The sequence below is a fragment of the Acinonyx jubatus genome, chromosome B2 (genome assembly GCF_027475565.1).
Source record: "Acinonyx jubatus isolate Ajub_Pintada_27869175 chromosome B2, VMU_Ajub_asm_v1.0, whole genome shotgun sequence".
NCBI classification, from domain to species: Eukaryota; Metazoa; Chordata; class Mammalia; order Carnivora; family Felidae; genus Acinonyx; species Acinonyx jubatus.
In genome coordinates, this window is record NC_069385.1 from 741,818 (window position 1) to 759,969 (window position 18,152).

General features: G+C 46.4%; 2 protein-coding genes and 1 long non-coding RNA gene across 3 annotated transcripts in view; 2 read left to right on the top strand and 1 right to left on the bottom strand.

The window, feature by feature from the left end:
- Positions 1–222: 222 nt before the first annotated feature.
- Positions 223–1,460, bottom strand: CB2H6orf120 (chromosome B2 C6orf120 homolog). Its single transcript, XM_027056424.2, has 2 exons — positions 1,332–1,460; positions 223–1,041 (listed from the first exon to the last, which is right to left on the bottom strand). Exon 2 carries the CDS (start codon positions 998–1,000, stop codon positions 446–448), a length of 555 nt encoding a protein of 184 aa, XP_026912225.1. The 5' UTR covers positions 1,001–1,041; positions 1,332–1,460; the 3' UTR covers positions 223–445.
- Positions 1,297–11,561, top strand: LOC128315445 (uncharacterized). The gene is made up of 3 exons (XR_008298198.1): positions 1,297–1,614; positions 9,180–9,282; positions 11,206–11,561. It is a non-coding gene; the product is annotated as an uncharacterized LOC128315445 (long non-coding RNA).
- A 9-nt stretch (positions 11,562–11,570) lies between these two features.
- The window catches only part of WDR27 (WD repeat domain 27), a 150,689-nt gene continuing 144,107 nt past the window's right edge, over positions 11,571–18,152 (top strand). The window contains 2 exon segments of the mRNA XM_053223181.1: positions 11,571–11,769; positions 17,778–17,919. Of these exon segments, the coding sequence (XP_053079156.1) occupies positions 11,581–11,769; positions 17,778–17,919 (331 nt within the window). The 5' untranslated portion in view covers positions 11,571–11,580.

The following is an 18,152-nucleotide window of genomic DNA, read 5'->3' on the forward strand; positions in this document are numbered from 1 at the left end:
ACCTGGGATCCACCTGGGGCGCAGGCGTGGAGCTTTAGGCCGCACCCCGGCGAAGAGATAGGAAGGGGTACATTTCGGACCTGTTCAAGGTTTGCACCTCACCTAGAACCGCTACCTGGAGTGAAGGTGCAGCTGCCGACCTGTCCATCTGAGCCGCGCGGCGGCAGGAAAGGTGCTGCATTTTGCCTAACCCTCCTAGTCCCCTGACAAACCGATCAAACCGGAGTTTAAACATTTTATTGTGCGTATTCCTCTTACAGGAACTTTGAGGACTGAAAAAGCAACATCGTTCTTGCCGCTTTCCCTACTTTCGGGGTAAATGAGGTAACGAAATCCTATGGCTTTGTTTGGAACGTGACCTCCCGGCGGATAAACGGAGCCGGGTTCGGAGGCCCGCAGTCCCCGGCACGTCTTATCAGGGTGTCTTCCGAGCACGTCCGAGGGATCAGAAGAGAATCTCAAGTACCAGTTTCAAAACACTAATTAAGACGGTCCAGAGCACGGACTCCTCCTCCGGGGGCGCGTCCTCGGGCGCGGACGCCGGCCGCTGGCTTGGGCCGGTCCCGTCGGCGTAGGCCGCCTCCCCGAACGGGGACTGCTCCACCGCCCGGTCGTAATACACTTTCATCTCGAACTCGCTCTCGTGGTGGGACGGGTGCCCGTACACCCCGATGCCCACGGGCCGCCGGAAGTGCGCGGGGATGGACACCGCGTCCGGGCCGCACGTCACCGACTGCAGGTCGTAGTCGTCGAAGCTCGGGTGCAGCGTGCTGTCGGACACGTACAGGTCCGCGTCCCCCCTCACGCTCCGCATCTGGAGGACGATCTTCCCCTCGTGGTTCAACCTCAGGTAGCTGTAGTTCCCCGCGCCTATGTGCCCCTGCACCACGTGCAGGAGGAGCCACTCCTCGGGAACCTCCTCCTCGTCCGGGGGGCTCCCCGACCACGCGAGCTGCGAGGCCAGCAGGAGCAGCAGAGCGCGCCGCCAGGCGGCTGCCATGCCCGACGCCGGGGGCCGTCACCTGCTAGTCCGCGGGCGTCCTGCAGGACCAGAGGGGACACTCAGCGCGCCCGCGCCGCCCGGCGCCAGGCCGCCGCTGGGGGCCCGGGGAGGGGGAAGAAGGGGAGGGAGGAGGGAGGCGGGGTGGAGGAGAGGGAGAGGAGGTGAGAAGGGAGGCGCGCGGGAGGGTGGAGGAGGGGAGGGACACAGGGGGCGCGGGGCCGAGCGGAGGGGCGGATCGAGGGGAGACGACTCCGCCAGGGGCGGGAAGGGGGGGGGGGCCCGCGGGCGGCGGCGGGGTGGCGGGCCGGCCTCCGGGCCCTGGACTCACCGCCGCTCCCCGCCGGGTGCCGCGTCCGGAGCATCGGGCCCAGCGCCGGGCCGCCGCGCCGGAGCAGCCGGAAGTGGGGCGGCACCCGGAAGTGAGGCGTGCCCGGAAGCGAAGGTCCTTTGGGCTCTCGCGGGAATGACGAGAGTCTCGTGGCCTCTGAGCCGCGGCGGCTGGTAACCAGGGCGACGGCGGGTGGGGCGGGCCGCCGGCTCCCAGCTCTCTAGGTGCTCCCAGTGCCGGAGCGTCCGCCTCGCGGGCCGTGCGGGGTCCGAGCCGCCCCCAGGTGACAGCCCGGTGCGCCCGAAGAGACCCTTGTCGGGGCGCCTGTTACCCGTCCTGTGCTCGCCGCGACCGAGCGTCCGCCTCGCGGGCTGTGCGCGGGGTCCGGCCGGGCCCCAGGCGAGAGACCCTTGCGCAGCGCTTGCTATCTGTTCTCCGTTCCTCGTAAGAACATGGTACTTTTTCAAATTCTCCTAAAAGAGGCTTCAAAATGTAGTTGTGTTTATTTTCAGGATACTTTGTTAATTTGGAACCTGAGATTAAGGGCACCCTATTGGTCATTTTCGGCTCAGGTCATGTCCTGGTTCATGGGTTCGAGCTCCGTGTCGGCTCTGTGCTGACAGCTCGGAGCCTGGAGCCTGCCTCAGCTTCTGTGTCTCCCTCTCCCTCTCTCTACGCCTCCCCCACTCATGCTCTGTCTGTCTCTGTCTCTCTCAAAAATAAACATTACAAAAAATTTAAATAACAAAAGGAAAGGAGTTTTATCATTTTAAAAAATTTATTCACTTAGAGAAAGCCTGCGTGCGCACGCATGCAAAAGTGGGAGAGGGACGGGGGGGGGGGTGGGTGTAGAGAATCCCAAGCAGGCTCCACGCTGTCAGCACAGAGCCTGATGCGGGCTGGAAATCAAGAACCCTGAGATCATGACCTGAGTTGAGGTCAAGAGTCTGATGCTTAACCAAGTGAGCCCCCCGGGCGCCCTGGAAATGAAAACCAGTGTGGTAGCGACAGTCAGGAGTCAGCGATTTGTGCTCACCTAACAAGTGATGGAGGCACAAAAGTGCGCACTGCGTGGTTTGAGAATTGACAGTCTACAGAATCAGCTTCTCCAGTCTGGCTAACAGAAAGAGGGCATAGTCTTTTTTTCGTTTTTTTTTTTTTTGATTTTTTAATGTTTATTTTTGAGAGAGAGAGGAGACAGAGAGAGATAACATGAGCAGGGGAGGGGCAGAGAGAGAAGGAGACACAGAATCCGAAGCAGACTCCGTGCTCCGAGCTGTCAGCCCAGAGCCCGACGTGGGGCTCGAACTCACCAGGCGCGAGATCATGACCTGAGCTGAAGTCGGCCGCTCAACCGACTGAGCCACTGGACGCCCCCATTTTTGTTTTTAATTAAAGCAGCTGTATAGAAAGAGTACTATTATCTTTAAATCGTATTTTAGGGGCTCGTGGCTGGCCCGGTTGAGCGGCTGACTCTTGGTTTGGGCTGGGGCGGTGATCTCCTGGTTTGTGAGTGTGAGCCCTGAGCTGGGCTCTGCATTGTGCCCAGAGTCTGCTTGTGATTCTCTCTCTCCCCGCTCCCCTCTGCCCCTCCCCCCACTCGCACCCACTCTCTCTGGATAAATAAACTTAAAAACATTTAGGGAAGGACTGATGGACGCAGAAAAGAGTGTGCATGATCTGGCGCCCTTCCCACACCTTTGTCATCAGCCGCTGCTCCGTATTTCAGTAGTTGTAGCCTCAGGATAGCTGGAGGTCGAACCCCCCTCCTGTTCTGGCTCGGTTGCAGAGTCATCAAGGATACTTTGTCATTTTCTCCGACCAGCTTACCATGAGTCTTTCTGAGGTGGCGAGCACTTTAACGGCCTTTAAGTGCTTGACCTGTGCCCACCGATGTCCCCAGCTTTTTTGGCTTTCAAGACTCCCATTAGCTATTAGCCTTTACTTACTACGAAATGTTATTCACCTGAGGTCTGGTGCTGGACCCAGGCCAGCTTAAACTGGGCCCAGTTTTTTAGGTTGGACCCAGTCTGGTACCACCAGCAGTTCCCAGTGTGGGATCCAGGCAGAGTCAGGAGAGAATTTGGGGAGGGATTCCGACCAAGTGGGGAACCGTGGAAATGGAATTAGGTGAGGAGCTCAGCACGGAGAGAGCAGAGCTCAGAACCCGCAGGAGCGCACCCACGGCCCTCCGGAGCCAGGACAGGCACTCACTGTGGCCGCAGGGTACCATGCCTGTGCGTGTCCTCGTCCCGCCGCTGTCAGAGAGCGCTCCAGACCCCAGCACGGCTGCCACGTCCGGCACCTAACAGACTCGGCTGAGTAGATTGAAAGACCAGACTGGCTGTTTCATGGTGCTTGAGTCGGGCAGCATCCCATCTCGCAATGGAGAGGAGCTCTGCTGAGCTGGGGGGAAGGGAGGGTGGAAAAGGAAATTATTAGAGAATGCGTTGTTTCCGGCAAGGTCGCCTTCCTCAGGGGAGTGGATGGGGTCTGTGGGGCACATCAAATCTGGTCACTAGAGCTGAGCAGGTAATTCTGAGCTGCGTGGTAAGCAGTTACGTTCCTGGGGATGGAGACTGCAGTTAGATGTTAAGTCTTGGTCTGCTGATGGGATTTAGCGCACTGACTACATTTAGGTCCTGCTGTCTCCTTTTTAACAATTCAAATATTTATTGAATACCTAACACGTACGAGGTACTAGGACACGTTTTTTCCCTTTCCCAGAGCTAGACGTTAATCGGTTATATACTCTTACGTGTGTGTATGTATATACACTTGACCTTTGAACAGCGTGGGGGTTAGGGATGCCCACCCCCCATGCAGTTGAAAATCTGTGTATAACTTTTGACTCCCTGAAAACTTTACTAATAGCCTGCTGTTGAGTAGAAGCCTTACCCACAACATAAACAGTTGACACACATTTTGTATGTAATCTGAACTACGTACCATATTCTTACAACGAAGTCATTAGAGAAAAGAAAATGTTATTAAGGAAATGATAAGGAAAATACGTTTACAGTGCTGTACTGTGTTTGCTGAAAAAAAAATCTGTGTATAAGTGGACCCGTGCAGTTCACACCCGTGTTGTTGAGGGAGGAGCAAATCCGAGGAATGAGCGGAGTCACGAGGGGACGATGAACGGCGCTGGGGCTGTGGTGTCAGATGAGCTCCGGGCCCAGGAGTTTGCTCTCCCTCTTCAGAAAGAGGGGCAGCTGTGGGCAGCGGCTGAGCTGCCGTTGTCATCATACCCCTGGTTTGGTCATCCCTTGATTGTGGCCCAGAGGGAGCTCCTTAGGGAACTAAATTCCCCTCAGGCTGCCTAGGGACGAGGCATGGGAACAGGTAAGGATGCCTGGCCTGGGAACAGGTGAGTCTCAAGGAGAGCGCGCTGGCTTCCTGTAACCCAGCAGCTGGCACCCTACGGGTAATCGAGCCCAAACAGGGAAGGCGGTGCCCCACATGCAATGCATGTTTATTGCAGGAAAATGCCAGGCTGCCCACGTGGCAGCAGTGCAGCTAGAGACCTCCGTCCGGGGTGGGAATTGGTGTTGAGTGAGTGCAGGCGGTCACCCCGCGGGTGTGGGCCGCGTGCTGTCAGCATCGCAGAGCCCTGTGGCCCTGTCGTCATCGCTACCTGCCTGTTTCCCACAGGCGGCCACTCTCCTCCCTAACGTGTGCGTTGAGCTCTTCCAGCCGACGAGCTAAGACCGACCAGTCGCTCTCGCGTCGCGGGACGCTGTGCGGTCACCTAGGGTGCGCATGGGTGCCATCGGGGTGGAGCGGACCGCTGCCGCGAGCGCGCCCCCTTGATCAGGTGCTCTCCGGCGCGGAGGCCCGAGTGCCACCCCGAGGACTCTGCTCTGTGGCCCCTGTTTCTCAGTGCGCGCGCCCAGCAGAGAGAGACCCGGCCCCGGGTCCGTTTTTCTGCGTGGTTCTTCAGCCGACACTCCTCCTCCTGAGGGTTTGGAAGTTGGTCAATACTGTGTCCCTCTCGTAGTCTTTTTGATTTTAGCCATTCTGACGGGGGTACGGTTTTCATTTTTTATTTCGACTGGCATTTCTCTGGCGATTAGCGAGGACGAGCATCTTTTCCGGTTAATTGGCCATTTGGAGATCTTTCATCCAGTGGCTGTTGCACGTTTTTCTACTGGCTTGTCTGGCTGAGGATCTGTACGAGTCCTTTGTAGGTTCTGGATACGCTTAGCTTGAAGAGTTGCTCATCGTTCCTACTTCGCAGCTTGTCTTTTCGCTCACTGGTGTCTTCTGAAGAATGTAAGTTTTGTGTTTGTGGATTTTATTATTATATTTATTATTGTGGATATATCGTATAGGAGTTCATCCTTCTTGAACATCTGAATGTTAATAGGGACTTAAATGCACGTGCTTTTTTTTTTCTCAGTTATCTATTCCTCTTCTGACAGGGACACTTGAGCCCGCTTCGGTGGCCGCTCTTCCCTGTCCTGGCCGCAAGGGTCACGGTCCGTGCCCCCTCAGGCCGACCGGTCAGCATAGTTTCATCCCTCTGATCACATGATAAAGTCAAGGCCAAGAAGTGGCCCAGACTAGCCCAGACTCACACAGCGTGTACGGGGTTGGATGGAAGAGATGGCCGCTCTTCCCAGTGCACCAGAGCGTGGGAGGGCGACCGTGGGGGCCGCTGGCCACCGTGTTGCCGGCAAGTGGCAGCAGAAGGTGGAAACTGGAGCCCACACACACACGCGCACAGCTGCAGGCTGAGAGGCCAGGCCGGGCTGGCTCGGGCTGTTGCGTGGAGTCCCGCACAGACCTTCCAGTTAAAGGTCTGTCCCTCCAGAGAGTTCTCTTTCTTCCGGGTGGATTAGGCTGAGCTTCCTGCGGTTTACGCTGAAAAGGCTCTCGCCGATGTGCAGAGTGAACTGTCTTAATGTCATCTTTTTAAATGTCAACACTGTGTTCCGCTGAATGTAAGGACTGTCATTGCATTTTATGTTATAATCAATGCTACTTTGGGAAATGTACGATGATTTACTTGTTCTAAATTTATGGAATGGAAATTTTTGAATCAAAGAATATGTACCTTTTAAAACATTTTGATACACGTTGCCGAATAGCCAAAGCTTATGTCCATTTATTGTCTTACCAGCAGTGAATGAGAAAAAGTCTGCATCGATGATATTTTATATTGGGCACTGGTATGAATCCTTTTGTGAACTTATTGTTCCTGTTTAGTTTTTTGAATTACAAAAATACTTTTATTTATTTATTTTTCCATCGTGATACATGTACTCTTTAACCTCCATCCCCTGTCTCCCCCATCCCACCATCCACCTGCCCTCTGGTAACCACCCATTCGTTGTCTATAGTTAATAGTCTGTTTCTTGCTTTGTCTCTCTTTCTCTCTTTTTTTCCTCTGCTTGTTTGTTTTGTTTCTTAAATTTCACACACGAGTGAAATCATATGGTATTTGTCTTTTTCTGACTTATTTTGCTTAGCATAATACACTCTGGTTCCATCTACATCATTGCAAATGCAAGATTTTATTCTTTTATGGCGGAGTAATACTCCATTGTGTATATATACACCACATCTTTATCAGTTTATCAATTGATGGAGACTTGGGCTCCTTCCATAATTTGGCTATCCCTTTGAATTAGTGTTTTTATATTCTTTGGGTAAATACCTAGTACCCAGTTTGCATTCCCACCAACAGCGCAAGAGGGTTCCTCTTTCTCTGCATCCTCATCAACACCTGTTGTTTATTGTGCTGTTGATTTTAGCTATTTTGACAGGTGTGAGGTGGTATCTCATTGTGGTTTTGACTTGTGTTTCCCTGGTAATGAGTGATGTTGAGCATCTTTTCATGAGACTGTTAGCCATCTGGATGTCTTCTTTGGAGAGATACCTCTTCATGTCTTCTGCCCATTTTTTAAAGTGAATTGTTTGTTGTTTTGGGTATTGAGTTTATCAATTCTTTATATGTTTTGGATAGATACTAACCCTTTATCAGATATGCCGTTTGCAAATATCTTCTATTCCGTAGGCTGTCTTGCAGTTTTGTGATTGTTTTCTTCACTGGGCACAAGCCTTTTATTTTGATATAGTCCCAGTAGCCTATTGTTGCTTTATTTCCCTTGCCTCCAGAGATGTGTCTAGAAAGAAGTTGCTACAGTTGATGTCAAGGAGGTTATTGCCTGTGTTCTCTAGAATTTTTATGCTTTCAGGTCTCATATTTAGGTATTTAATCCACTTTCAGTATAGTGTAAGAAGGTGGTCCAGTTTCATTATTTTTCACATGGCTGTCCAGTTTTCCTGATACCATTTGTTAAAGAGGTTGTCCTTTTTCCGTGGGATAGTCTTTCCTGCTCTATCAAAGATGAGTTGACCATACGGTTTTGGGTCCATTTCTGGGTTTTCTATTCTGTTCTGTTGATCTATGTATCTGTTTTTGTGCCAGTACCATACTGTCCTGATTACTACGGCTTTGTGATGTAACGTGGAAGTCCGGAATGGTGATGCCTCCAGTTTTGTTTTTCTTTTTCAAGATTGTTTTGGCTATTTGGAGTCTTTTGTGTTTACATACAAATTTTAGGATTGTTTGTTCTAATTCTGTGAAAAATGCTGTTTGATATTTTGATAGGGATTGCATAAATGTATAGATTACTTGGGTAGTATAGACATTTTAACAATGTTTGCTCTTTCAGTCCGTGAGCATGGAATGTCTTTCCATTTCTTTGTGTCATCTTGAATTTCTTTCTTCAGTGTTTTATTTATAGTTTTCAGAGTACAGGTCTTTCACCTCTTCAGTTAAGTTTATTCCTAGATATCCTAATTGTTTTTGGTGCAATTATAAGTGGAATTGTTTCCTTAATTTCTCTTTCTCCTGCTTTCATGTAGAGGAATGCAACAGATCTTGTACATTAGTTTTGTGTCCTGTGACTTTAATGAATTCATTTATCTGTCCTACTAGTTTCTTGGGGGAGACTTTAGGGTTTTCTGTATATAGTATCATGTCCTCTGCAAATAGTAAGAGTTTTACTTCTTCCTTACCAGTTTGGATGCCTTTTATTTCTTTTTCTTGTCTGATTGCTGTGGCCACAACTTCTAGTACTATGTTGAATAACAGTGATGAGAGTGGGCATCCTTATCTTATTCCTGACCTTAGGGGAACAGCTGTCAGTTTTCCCCTGCTGAGTATAATGTTTGCTGTAAGGTTTTCATATGATGCCTTTTATTGCTCCTCTGTGGTTTGTCTTCTTTTTCTATTGAGGTTTTATTTCTTTATAATAGCTCTCAAATATTAAGGATGTTAATTCTTTCCTTTTATTTTTACAGATTTATCACTAGTTTTTTGTTTTTGAATTTTCGATAGTATTTTATAATGGGCAATCTGTCTGAAATTTAATTGTTTTTGTTATTATTTCCCAAATGGTTATGTAGTTGTCCCTGAACAAATAAAATGATTTGTTTCGTGTAGCTGAAGGTAACATTCTTTCATCCTTTATTCCAGTTAAGCTCCAGTTCCGTCCAGGGGTTCCTGCCTCAGCAGGGATTTCCAGCAGCCTGTGGGTGGAAAGTTAGGAGGGCCGGCAGCCCAAGGCCAAGGGGACTGCAGCTCTGTCCAAGGAAAGGCCAGCAGGAGCACACGCATCGCTAGTGACTCTCAAGGCAGCACAGATAGAATGAGTGGGTTCTGGGGTGGCCGATTCCTTCTGAGAGGCTGTCTGGGGGCTGCTCCAAGCCCGGTCACCAGCAGGTGGAGTGGGCGTTGTTACAGACGCCAAGCCATTTAGAGCAGCAGTGAGTGGCTGAGCCGGTATCTCCCCTGCAAATCTATTTGACCGTGAACCCACGCTGCTCCCTGCACAGATTGCCGCTGCTGCTTTCTTAGGTCAGTGGAAGTGTGAAGTCACCTGTGGCCCCTGCTCTGTGTGTGCCATGGCAGAGGTGCCACCAATGAGGAGTCAGAAATGTGAGTTCCCACTGTGGCAATGCCACTAATGAGTTTCATCGAACCCTTACTAACCCTCTGATTTTTTCACCTGTAAGATGGGAAAAAACATTTAACAATTTTAAAGCTCTATTGTAAGTGTCAAATGATATCACATATTTATTGATATACCCAAATCTGCATGTTAATATGTAGAAAAATGATTTTTAAACTGTACATTGGTGTACAGATGCTATGATTTGCTATAATGGTGCTGAATGTTACAGGGATTACAGAAGAGATCAAGACAGTTCTTGGTTTATAAAAGTTTATGTTGAAGAAATAAGATGAGATTTAATCACAGTCTTATTTGGTAGACTCTTTGGTAGAATGGGTAGATTCTTTTCTGTTAAAAAAAATTTTTTTTTTAATGTTTATTTATTTTTGAGAGAGACAGAGACAGAATGTGAGTGGGTTAGGGGCAGAGAGAGAGAGAGAGAGACACAGAATCCCAAGCAGGCCCCAGGCTCTGAGCCGTCAGCACAGAGCCTGACGTGGGGCTCGAACCCACAGACCGCGAGATCATGACCTGAGCCGAAGTTGGACGCACAACCAACTGAGCCCCCCAGGGGCCCCTCTTTTTTGTTTTTTAAAAAATTTTATGTCTTTAATTCTCATGAAAATGTAAATATTTTACTCGAAGTAGTGCTTCTTTCTCTTAAAAGTTTTTTTTTTATTCAAGTGTAACTGACATACGTTGCCAAATTAGTTTCGGGTGTGCAATAGAGTGATTCGGCACTTCTGTACTTTTCTCAGTGCTTGTCCCAAGTCTGCCTGTCACACGTCGGCCACCCACCTCCCCTCTGGTGACCAGTGGTTTGTTCTCCGTATTTAGGTTTTTTTGGTCTGTTTTTTCCTTTGTTTTATTTCTCAAATTCCGCATATGAGTGAGGTCATACGGTATTTGTCTTTCCCACACTGACTTATCTTACTTAGTATTGTGCTCTCTGGGTCCACCCATGTCATTGCACATGGCAAGATCTCATTCTTTTTTTAATGGCTGAGTAATATTCCTGTGTGTGTGTGTGTGTGTGTGTGTGTGTGTGTGTCTGTGTGTCTGTCTGTCTCCCACATCTTCTTTATCCAGTCAGTGGGTGAATTCTTAAGATTTTGAAACATTTGTAATGTTTAATATATTCTTTCGTCTGTTTCTTAAGATTTCTTTATGCTTTGGGGAAGCAGTGGAAGGAGCTACATGGTAATTTCACTTCATCCACTTGGGACACTTTCTTTCATCACCAACTATATGCCGGCCACTGTGCTAGGGACTGGGTACTTCAAAATGATAAAACCCAAAAAGCAAATTGTGGTAACTTTGAAACATTTTGCTATTTTTTTTTTTTATATGAAACTGCCTGCTGTGTCTTGGCAATTGCAAGAATAATAAATAAAGTTTATGAATTGGGGAAGAATGTGCATTAATATATTCAAAATGTTTTTATTTTTTCCAAATACTGCACAATTTTCAAGCCTTTAAAAATCACCTCTTATTTGTTATAAGAAAGAATGTTCGTTATATGGGAGATCGTGGAGTGTGAGTCCTCTGACTGTACTTTGAGAACTTTATCACTTGTACTTCCCCCGTAGCCTGGTATCTTGGCCTTATACATGATAGAATAAGGGTTTCTAGTCAGGTCCTGGAAACACCGGTGCATCTGAGCCAGCGTCACACAGCAGGAGGATTGCCGCCCAGGGGCCTGACCCCAGCCCTGCATTCTGCCTCTGCAGGGGTGACCTGGGTCAGGGTTGTGAAACGGTTAAATAGATCCAAGGTGGGCAGTAGGAGATACAGATTCACATTGCACTTTACCACCAATTTGCTTGGAAAATTTGGAAAATGATTTAGTATCTCAGTTATCGATAACAGTAATCAGTCTCAGTGGTAACTTTCTGAATACTCCTCAGTGCTAGCGCTGGGCTCACGCGCCGCAGACCACGCCATCCCAGACCGTCTCTGTGAGGCGTAGCTCTGTCCATCTCCGGTGGTGGAAGCAGATTCCGCAAGGCTGAGCGAGGTCTGTCGAGTAGGAAGAGGGGGACTTGCATCAAGGTCTGTTTAATCTGGAAGCCCCTGGGAGGAGGGAGCTGTTGTGTGTACAGAACCTTCAGGACTTTGAGTAATCCCTTCTTTTTCCTGGGGGTGTGGTGTAGGAGGTGAGTAAGCAGCTGTGGCATACTGTGTGTGTGATCACACTCATCATGGTGAGTAAACAGACCGTCGTCTGTGTAACACACCAACACCTTCATTGTCTTCTGCGTCCCTGCGTTTTCCGATTGAGGATGGAAGAGCCACAGGGGTTTTTCTCCACTGGTGACGGCTGTGTCGGTGACACGGTCACAGAAAGGTGCCTGGTCGAATCTAAGGAGCCCGTGTCCCATGTTCAGTTTGCTTGTGGCCTGTGGTTCTGCGCTTTCCCTTTAGATGGGAATGAACTTTGCGTGTGGAGCACCAAGGACCCCTCTTACCAGGTACCGAAAAAGTTTTGTGTGTTGTTTGATGAGTCCAGGGACTTGGAGAGCCTCGCGGTCACCTGTCCGTCCCTCTGATGCTGTTCGGGTGATGCTACCTTCCGCGGACTCAGCCACCAGCCAGGGGAGGAGAACGTCAACAAAACAAAACCGCTGTGTTCGTTTTTGAGTTTTAGACAATACGCTGCCTGGAATCACTTTATTGAAGACGTTTTTTCTTTAATAAGAATATAAGCAAGAAGAGGCTCATCTTAATCAAGATAAGGTGAATTCTTCTAGATTTTAGATATAGCATATTTAAGGAAGTTCGTTACGTTTTTTGCAGAATATTTCACATCAAACTGACAGCTTTAAAGACATGAGTTTTCATTCAAAGATTACTCCGTGACTAGTGTGACTATCTCAATGCTCTTAAAAGCAAGTTTCGTTGTACAAAATGCAAAAGTAAATTCTGTCAGCATTTTTGGCATCGGGATAATCCTTATCTTCATTTTGGGCTTCCGGAGTTGGAGGCCGATGATTACCGCACATGCCTCAGTGCTGTGTCTGCCTGAGAAGCCCCTCTAACGTGCCATCTTACTGGCACCCACTTTACTACGAGAAGTCGTTCATCATCGTTGAAGAGAAATCTATAGTTTGATTTTTTCCTATTGAGTTACGAGAGGTTTTTCTGTGTTTCTTCACCACAACTTATGCTGATGAATTGGGCCTACATTCTGATGTCCAGCTTGATGTTTCTCACTTTTTCAGTGGGGTGTGGAAGACTCAGAAAAATGTGTCCCGGATATTACGTGCCATCGTTGCGATTGTAACAAGGTGAACACCACTGGGTAGCTACCATCCAGGCCTCCTCTCAGCCTGTGCTCCCTTCTCTCCTCCCTCAACTCCTGGGGCCACATGCTGGTTTTGCTCCTGTTGGAACTCTGTGTGAGTGGGGTCGTGCATTGTGCTGGACTCCTTGATTCACTGTTAGGTTCGTGGGACCCGTCCACGTTTTCATCACTGCGTAGTATTCCACTGCATGGATAGACCACACTTAATCCTTTCCCTTATTGGTGGAGATCTGTTTCGTTTCCATGTTTCAACTGCTACAAGCATGTTTGTATATGTTTTTTGGTACACTCGTGCGTACAGTTGCTGAGGCGCATTGAATGCGTATATTTAGTTTAGTAGATAATGCCGAGATTCCCAGAGTGTTGTACCAACCTGCACTCCGTCAAAGGGTGTGTAAGAGTTCTAGTGGATTCACATCCTCGCCTGTACTTGGTCTTTTTACTTTTGGGCCTTTTGGTGAGGGTCAGGGTACTTATTTGTAATTTGCAATTCTTTGATGATTAAAGTATTGGCCATTTGGACTTTCTCTCTTGTGACATGTGTTCAGTTTCATGCTATTTTTCTGGTGGATTATCTGTCATTTTCCTATTGACCTGAAGGATTTCTTTATGTATTCTAAATAAAAACTTCACATTAGTTTGCATTTTGTAGAGTTTTATGCCAGTGGAATCAGACAGTGCATACTCTTTGTGTCTGGCATCTTTCACTTAGAGTGACTATTTTGGAAGTTACCTGCTTCGTTGCATGTATCAGTGGTTCATCTGTTTTCAGTATTGAGAACATTTCCCTTGTGTGAACGTACTATAATTTATTATTCATTCTCCTGGTGGTGGGCATTTAGGATATTGTCAGTTTTGAGTATGACAGATAAAATGCTGTGAATATTTGCCCATCTCTGTTTGTAAATGTCAGGTCACATTGCTTGATCATGTTCTTTGCATCTTCTACTCATGACCTCTGGTTCTGTCACTTACTAAGAGAGGCGTATCGGAGTCTGTGGCTAGACGTAGCTTGTCTCTTTTCCTTCCGTCAATTTTGCTCCGTGTATTTTGGAGCTCTGTCATTAAGCACATGTATGTTTAGTATCTTTATAGTCTCTTGGTGAATTGACACTCTTAATGTTATGAAGTGACATTTCTTTATCCCTGGTAATATTTCTTGTTCTGAAAATTTGGCTACACTTTTTCTTTTTAGGGGCTACTTTTTACCTTTTTTTTTTTTTTTTAAGGACTTTATTATTTTTTCAAAAGCAGTTTTAGATTGACAGCAAAATTGAGGGGATGGTACAGAGATTTCCTATATGCCCCCTGTGTCAACCCCACCAAACACACAACCTCCCCCACTATCAGCACCCTGCACCAGAGTCCTGCATTTGTTGCAACTGATGAACCTACATTGACACGTCATCATCACCCAGAGTCCACCATTTACCTTAGGGGTCAGTCTTGGTGTTGTACATTCTATAGATTTGGGCAGATATATAATGATGTCTGTCCACCGTTTAGTATCTGTCTTCTTATTCTCTTGGTGTTGTCTTTGATGGAGCAGAAATTTTTAATTTTAATGAAGTCCAGCCTGTCAGTTCTTTCTTTCATGGATCATGCCTTTGGTGGCTTATCTGAAAAGTCATCACCAAATTTAAGTCATCTAGATTTTCTCCCGTGTTATTTTTTAGGAGTTTACAGTTTTCTCTATTGTATTGCCTTTGTTCCTTAGTCAGAATTCAGTTGACTGTATTTCTGGCTCTCTCTTCTCTGCCATTGATCTATTTTTCCTTTCTTGTGCCAATACCACTGCTCTTGATTAGAGTAGCTTCACAGTAAGTCTCACAGTCAGATAGTGTCAGTCCTCCAATTCTGTTGTTCTTCTTCATTATCATGAGACTATCCTGGTTCTTTGCCTCTATGTAAACTTGAAAATCAGTTTGTTGATTTTGATTGGGTTGCATTAAATCTGTAGATCAAGTTGGGAAGAACTGACATGTTGATAATATTGAGTCTTTCTATCCATGAACATGGAATATCTCTCCATTCATTTACTTTTTTGATTTCTGTCAACAGAGTTTTATTTTTTCTCATAGAGAACTTACACAGTTTTGCTAGATTTGTCCCTCAGCATTTCGTTTGTTTGGGTGGTAATGTAAATGGTATTGTGTTTTTAATTTCAAATTCTACTTATTTATTGCTGGTATATAGGAAACCAGTGGAATTTTGTGTACTAACTTTGTATCCCTACAAGCTTGCTATAATTCTTAGTTTCAGTTTTTTTTTTTTTTTTTTTGCCAGTTCTTTGGATTTTCTACATAGGTGAGCATATCATCCATGAACAAAGTTTTATTTCTTTTTTCTCGGTCACTATACCTTTAAACTTCCTTTTATATTGTTATTGCATTAGCTAAGACCCCCAGTATAATGTTGAAAAGGAGTGGTGAAGGGGACCTACTTGTCTTGTTTCTAATCTTGGTGGGGAAGCTTATAGTTTCTCACCATTTAATACATTAGCTTTTGTTATGTTGTGGATACTCTGTATCAAGTTGAGGAAGTTCCGTCTATTCCTACTATACTGATAGTTTTTATGATGAATTGCTATTGGATTTTGTCAAATGCTTTTTCTACGTTTTTGATATTTTTATGTGATTTTTTTTCTTTAGCCTGTTGATGTGATGGATTAATTATTTTCAAATGTTGAACCAGCCTTGCATATTTGGAATAAATTTCCAAATCTCACTTGGTCATGGTATATAATTTTTTATACATTATTTGGTTTGATTTGCTAATATTTTGAATATTTGTTGAGTTCTGGATCTATGTTCATGAAATATATTGATTTTTAATTTTCTTGTGATGTCTTTGTCTGGTTTTGGAATTAGGGTAATGCTGGCCTGATAGAATGAGTAAGGAAGTATTTACTCTGTTTCCTCTGAAAATAGTGTTTTCTATTTTCTTTCTTCAGTCTCCTGAAAGAGATTTTGGAGAATTAGTAAAATTTCTTCCTTAAATATTGGGTAGAATTCACCAGTGCATCCATCTTGGTCTGGTGCTTTCTGTTTTGGAAGGTTATTAACTACTGATTGTTTATATCTCTATTTAACCTTTTGAACATATGGAATAGAATTAGGACTGTTTTGATGTCCTTATCTAGTAATTCTGCAATCTGGATTGGTTCTGGTTTTGTTTCAAGGCCATCTGGATGATTTGTCAGTAGGTGTTTTCCATGGGTATGTATTTCTCTTGGTTTTTGACTGAATAATCTTGACTCCTTGAGTACCTGATTATTTTTGATTGACTGCTAGACAGTCAGTATTAAAAAAAAATGCACAGCTGGTTTGAGGCTCTGGATGACCTTAACTTCTTGCAGAGATAATTTATGTTTGCTTCTGATAGCTGGCTGGGTGAGGAGGGCACTGGCAATTTCCGGTCACTCTAAGCCAGTCAGGGATTATGAGAACTTGGAGGTGGGCTTGTGAGCACTCTTCTATGGCCCGTTCACCTCTCCTCCTTGGACCTGGTCCTTTGGGTCACTACTCTAGCCCTGGGTGTTTGGCAACATGCCCTTCCCTCCCACTGCAGTGGGCTGTATTCTTTTTTTAAAGCAGTGTTTTAAAATGTGGTGTTTTAGGGGCGCCTGGGTGGCTCAGTCGGTTAAGGGGCCGACTTCGGCTCAGGTCATGATCTCGCGGTCCGTGAGTTCGAGCCCCGCGTCGGGCTCTGTGCTGACAGCTCAGAGCCTGGAGCCTGTTTCAGATTCTGTGTCTCCCTCTCTCTGACCCTTCCCCGCTCATGCTCTGTCTCTCTCTGTCTCAAAAATAAATAAACATTAAAAAAAAGTTTTTAAATGTGGTGTTTTAAGGAAAAAAAATGCACGGAGTCCTCACCTTAAGGCTGTCAACTCTATTCTCAGAGGTACTTTGCAGGCAGTGGAATTCTTTGCCCTTATCCCAATAAGATAATTCTGTTTGTACCTGAAAATGATGCATTTAATTACGCCACATTTGTGCTTCTAGTCCCGTGAGTATCTCAGCTTTCAATGGCCTCTACCGGAATTGTCAGAAGGCTGCGTTTTGGTAGAAGTCTTCACGGGTGAATGGCCTCCCATGCTGGATCCCTTCTCTCAGTTTCCTTTTTCTCTGGTCTTAATTCTTTGTTGCTTTCATTGCTCTCTGGTGCCTTATCTTGCTCATCTAGATTTTTTTTTTTTTTTGCAAATTTTGCCAGTTTTTCTTGTCGTTCTCATCAGGAGGTTGGTACAGATGAACTGGCCTGCCATGAGCAGGTCCCCCTGTTTGCGCGATGGCCCTCACGTCAAAGCACCTACTGTGTGCTGGCTGTCAGCTCGAAAGGAGCTCCCTTAGCACAGCCCAGACAACCTCTGATCTTTCCTGATTCCGTGCCGTCTTCCTTATGCCCCCATTCCCCTAGGGATTCAGCCCGAACACTGATTACCTTTGCTCTTGTCCCTCTTCTATCTCGCGATGCCCGTTGGTCACAGAGCCTTTGGTTCATTGTCTGCCCCCGTCTCCATCCCTGTCACCCTAGTTCAGGCCTTTACTGTGCTGTCTTCGGAGTGTTTGGTCTCACTGTGTCCCCAGTATCGTCCCTCTTCCACCCTTGCAGCAGTGTTACAAGTCTGGTCACAGATTCCTCTGCTTGCACGTTTCTGCCGGCTTCCGGTTTCCTCATGCTTGGTCAAAGCTGTGAACACGTTCGTCACAGTGTCGCACTTGCCCAGGCTTTCTGTGGCCCCATCGCCTTCCTCGCTTGTACCAGCAGCCTCGTAAATGTGCCTCGTCTCCCAGCGACCGGAACACTCCCCTCCTCTTGCGGATCCTTCTCATTTCCTCAGCGTCCAGCACAGCAGGACCTCTGTGGCACACTGCAGGGACGCGACACACATTTGCTTAATTCATGACTGATGAGGAAATGGAAGAGTCAGGTGACCTGTATCATTTTACTAGTGCGCGTGATCCACGATGTTGAGTAACGGTAAGATGGTTCACCTGACCGTAATTTAATAGTACATTCACAGGAATTTTAATAAGTGAATATATGAAAGAAACATATTTGAAAAATTCAAGCCATTTGGTTTCTTAGGTTTGAGGTTATGCCATTATGTTCCTTTATTCTTTAAGTGTTCTCTGTAGTTGATGATATTTCTCTTCTTGTTAACTTTGTTAGCCTCTAATCCTAAGAGGACACCATCAGCCGATCACTGCTGTGACATTTGGAAATACAGTGAATCCACTTCTCATCTGTTCCGCATCACAGGATTATGTTATGTTGTGGAGTCTGGATGAGTGCAGACAGAAAGTGCTTCTAGGTAAATGAACCCTTAAAATACATTTAAAAAAGTATAAAAGGGAACGACTCACCCTTAAATAGACTTGGTAACATACAGGGGCTTGGGAGCATTTTTGACTCCTTTACCCTTGAAACTGAGTGTCCAAGCTGGATGTTCTGTGTGGGAAGCTTACCAGGCATTCACACGTGCTGACTTTTGCCGTGTGTGGATCTGATGTGATAGGCTCATTAGTTTTAATCTTACGTATTTCC

Excerpts from the sequence above, each read along its gene's own strand:
- CB2H6orf120 (XM_027056424.2), bottom strand. The coding sequence starts at position 1,000 with ATGGCAGCCGCCTGGCGGCGCGCTCTGCTGCTCCTGCTGGCCTCGCAG.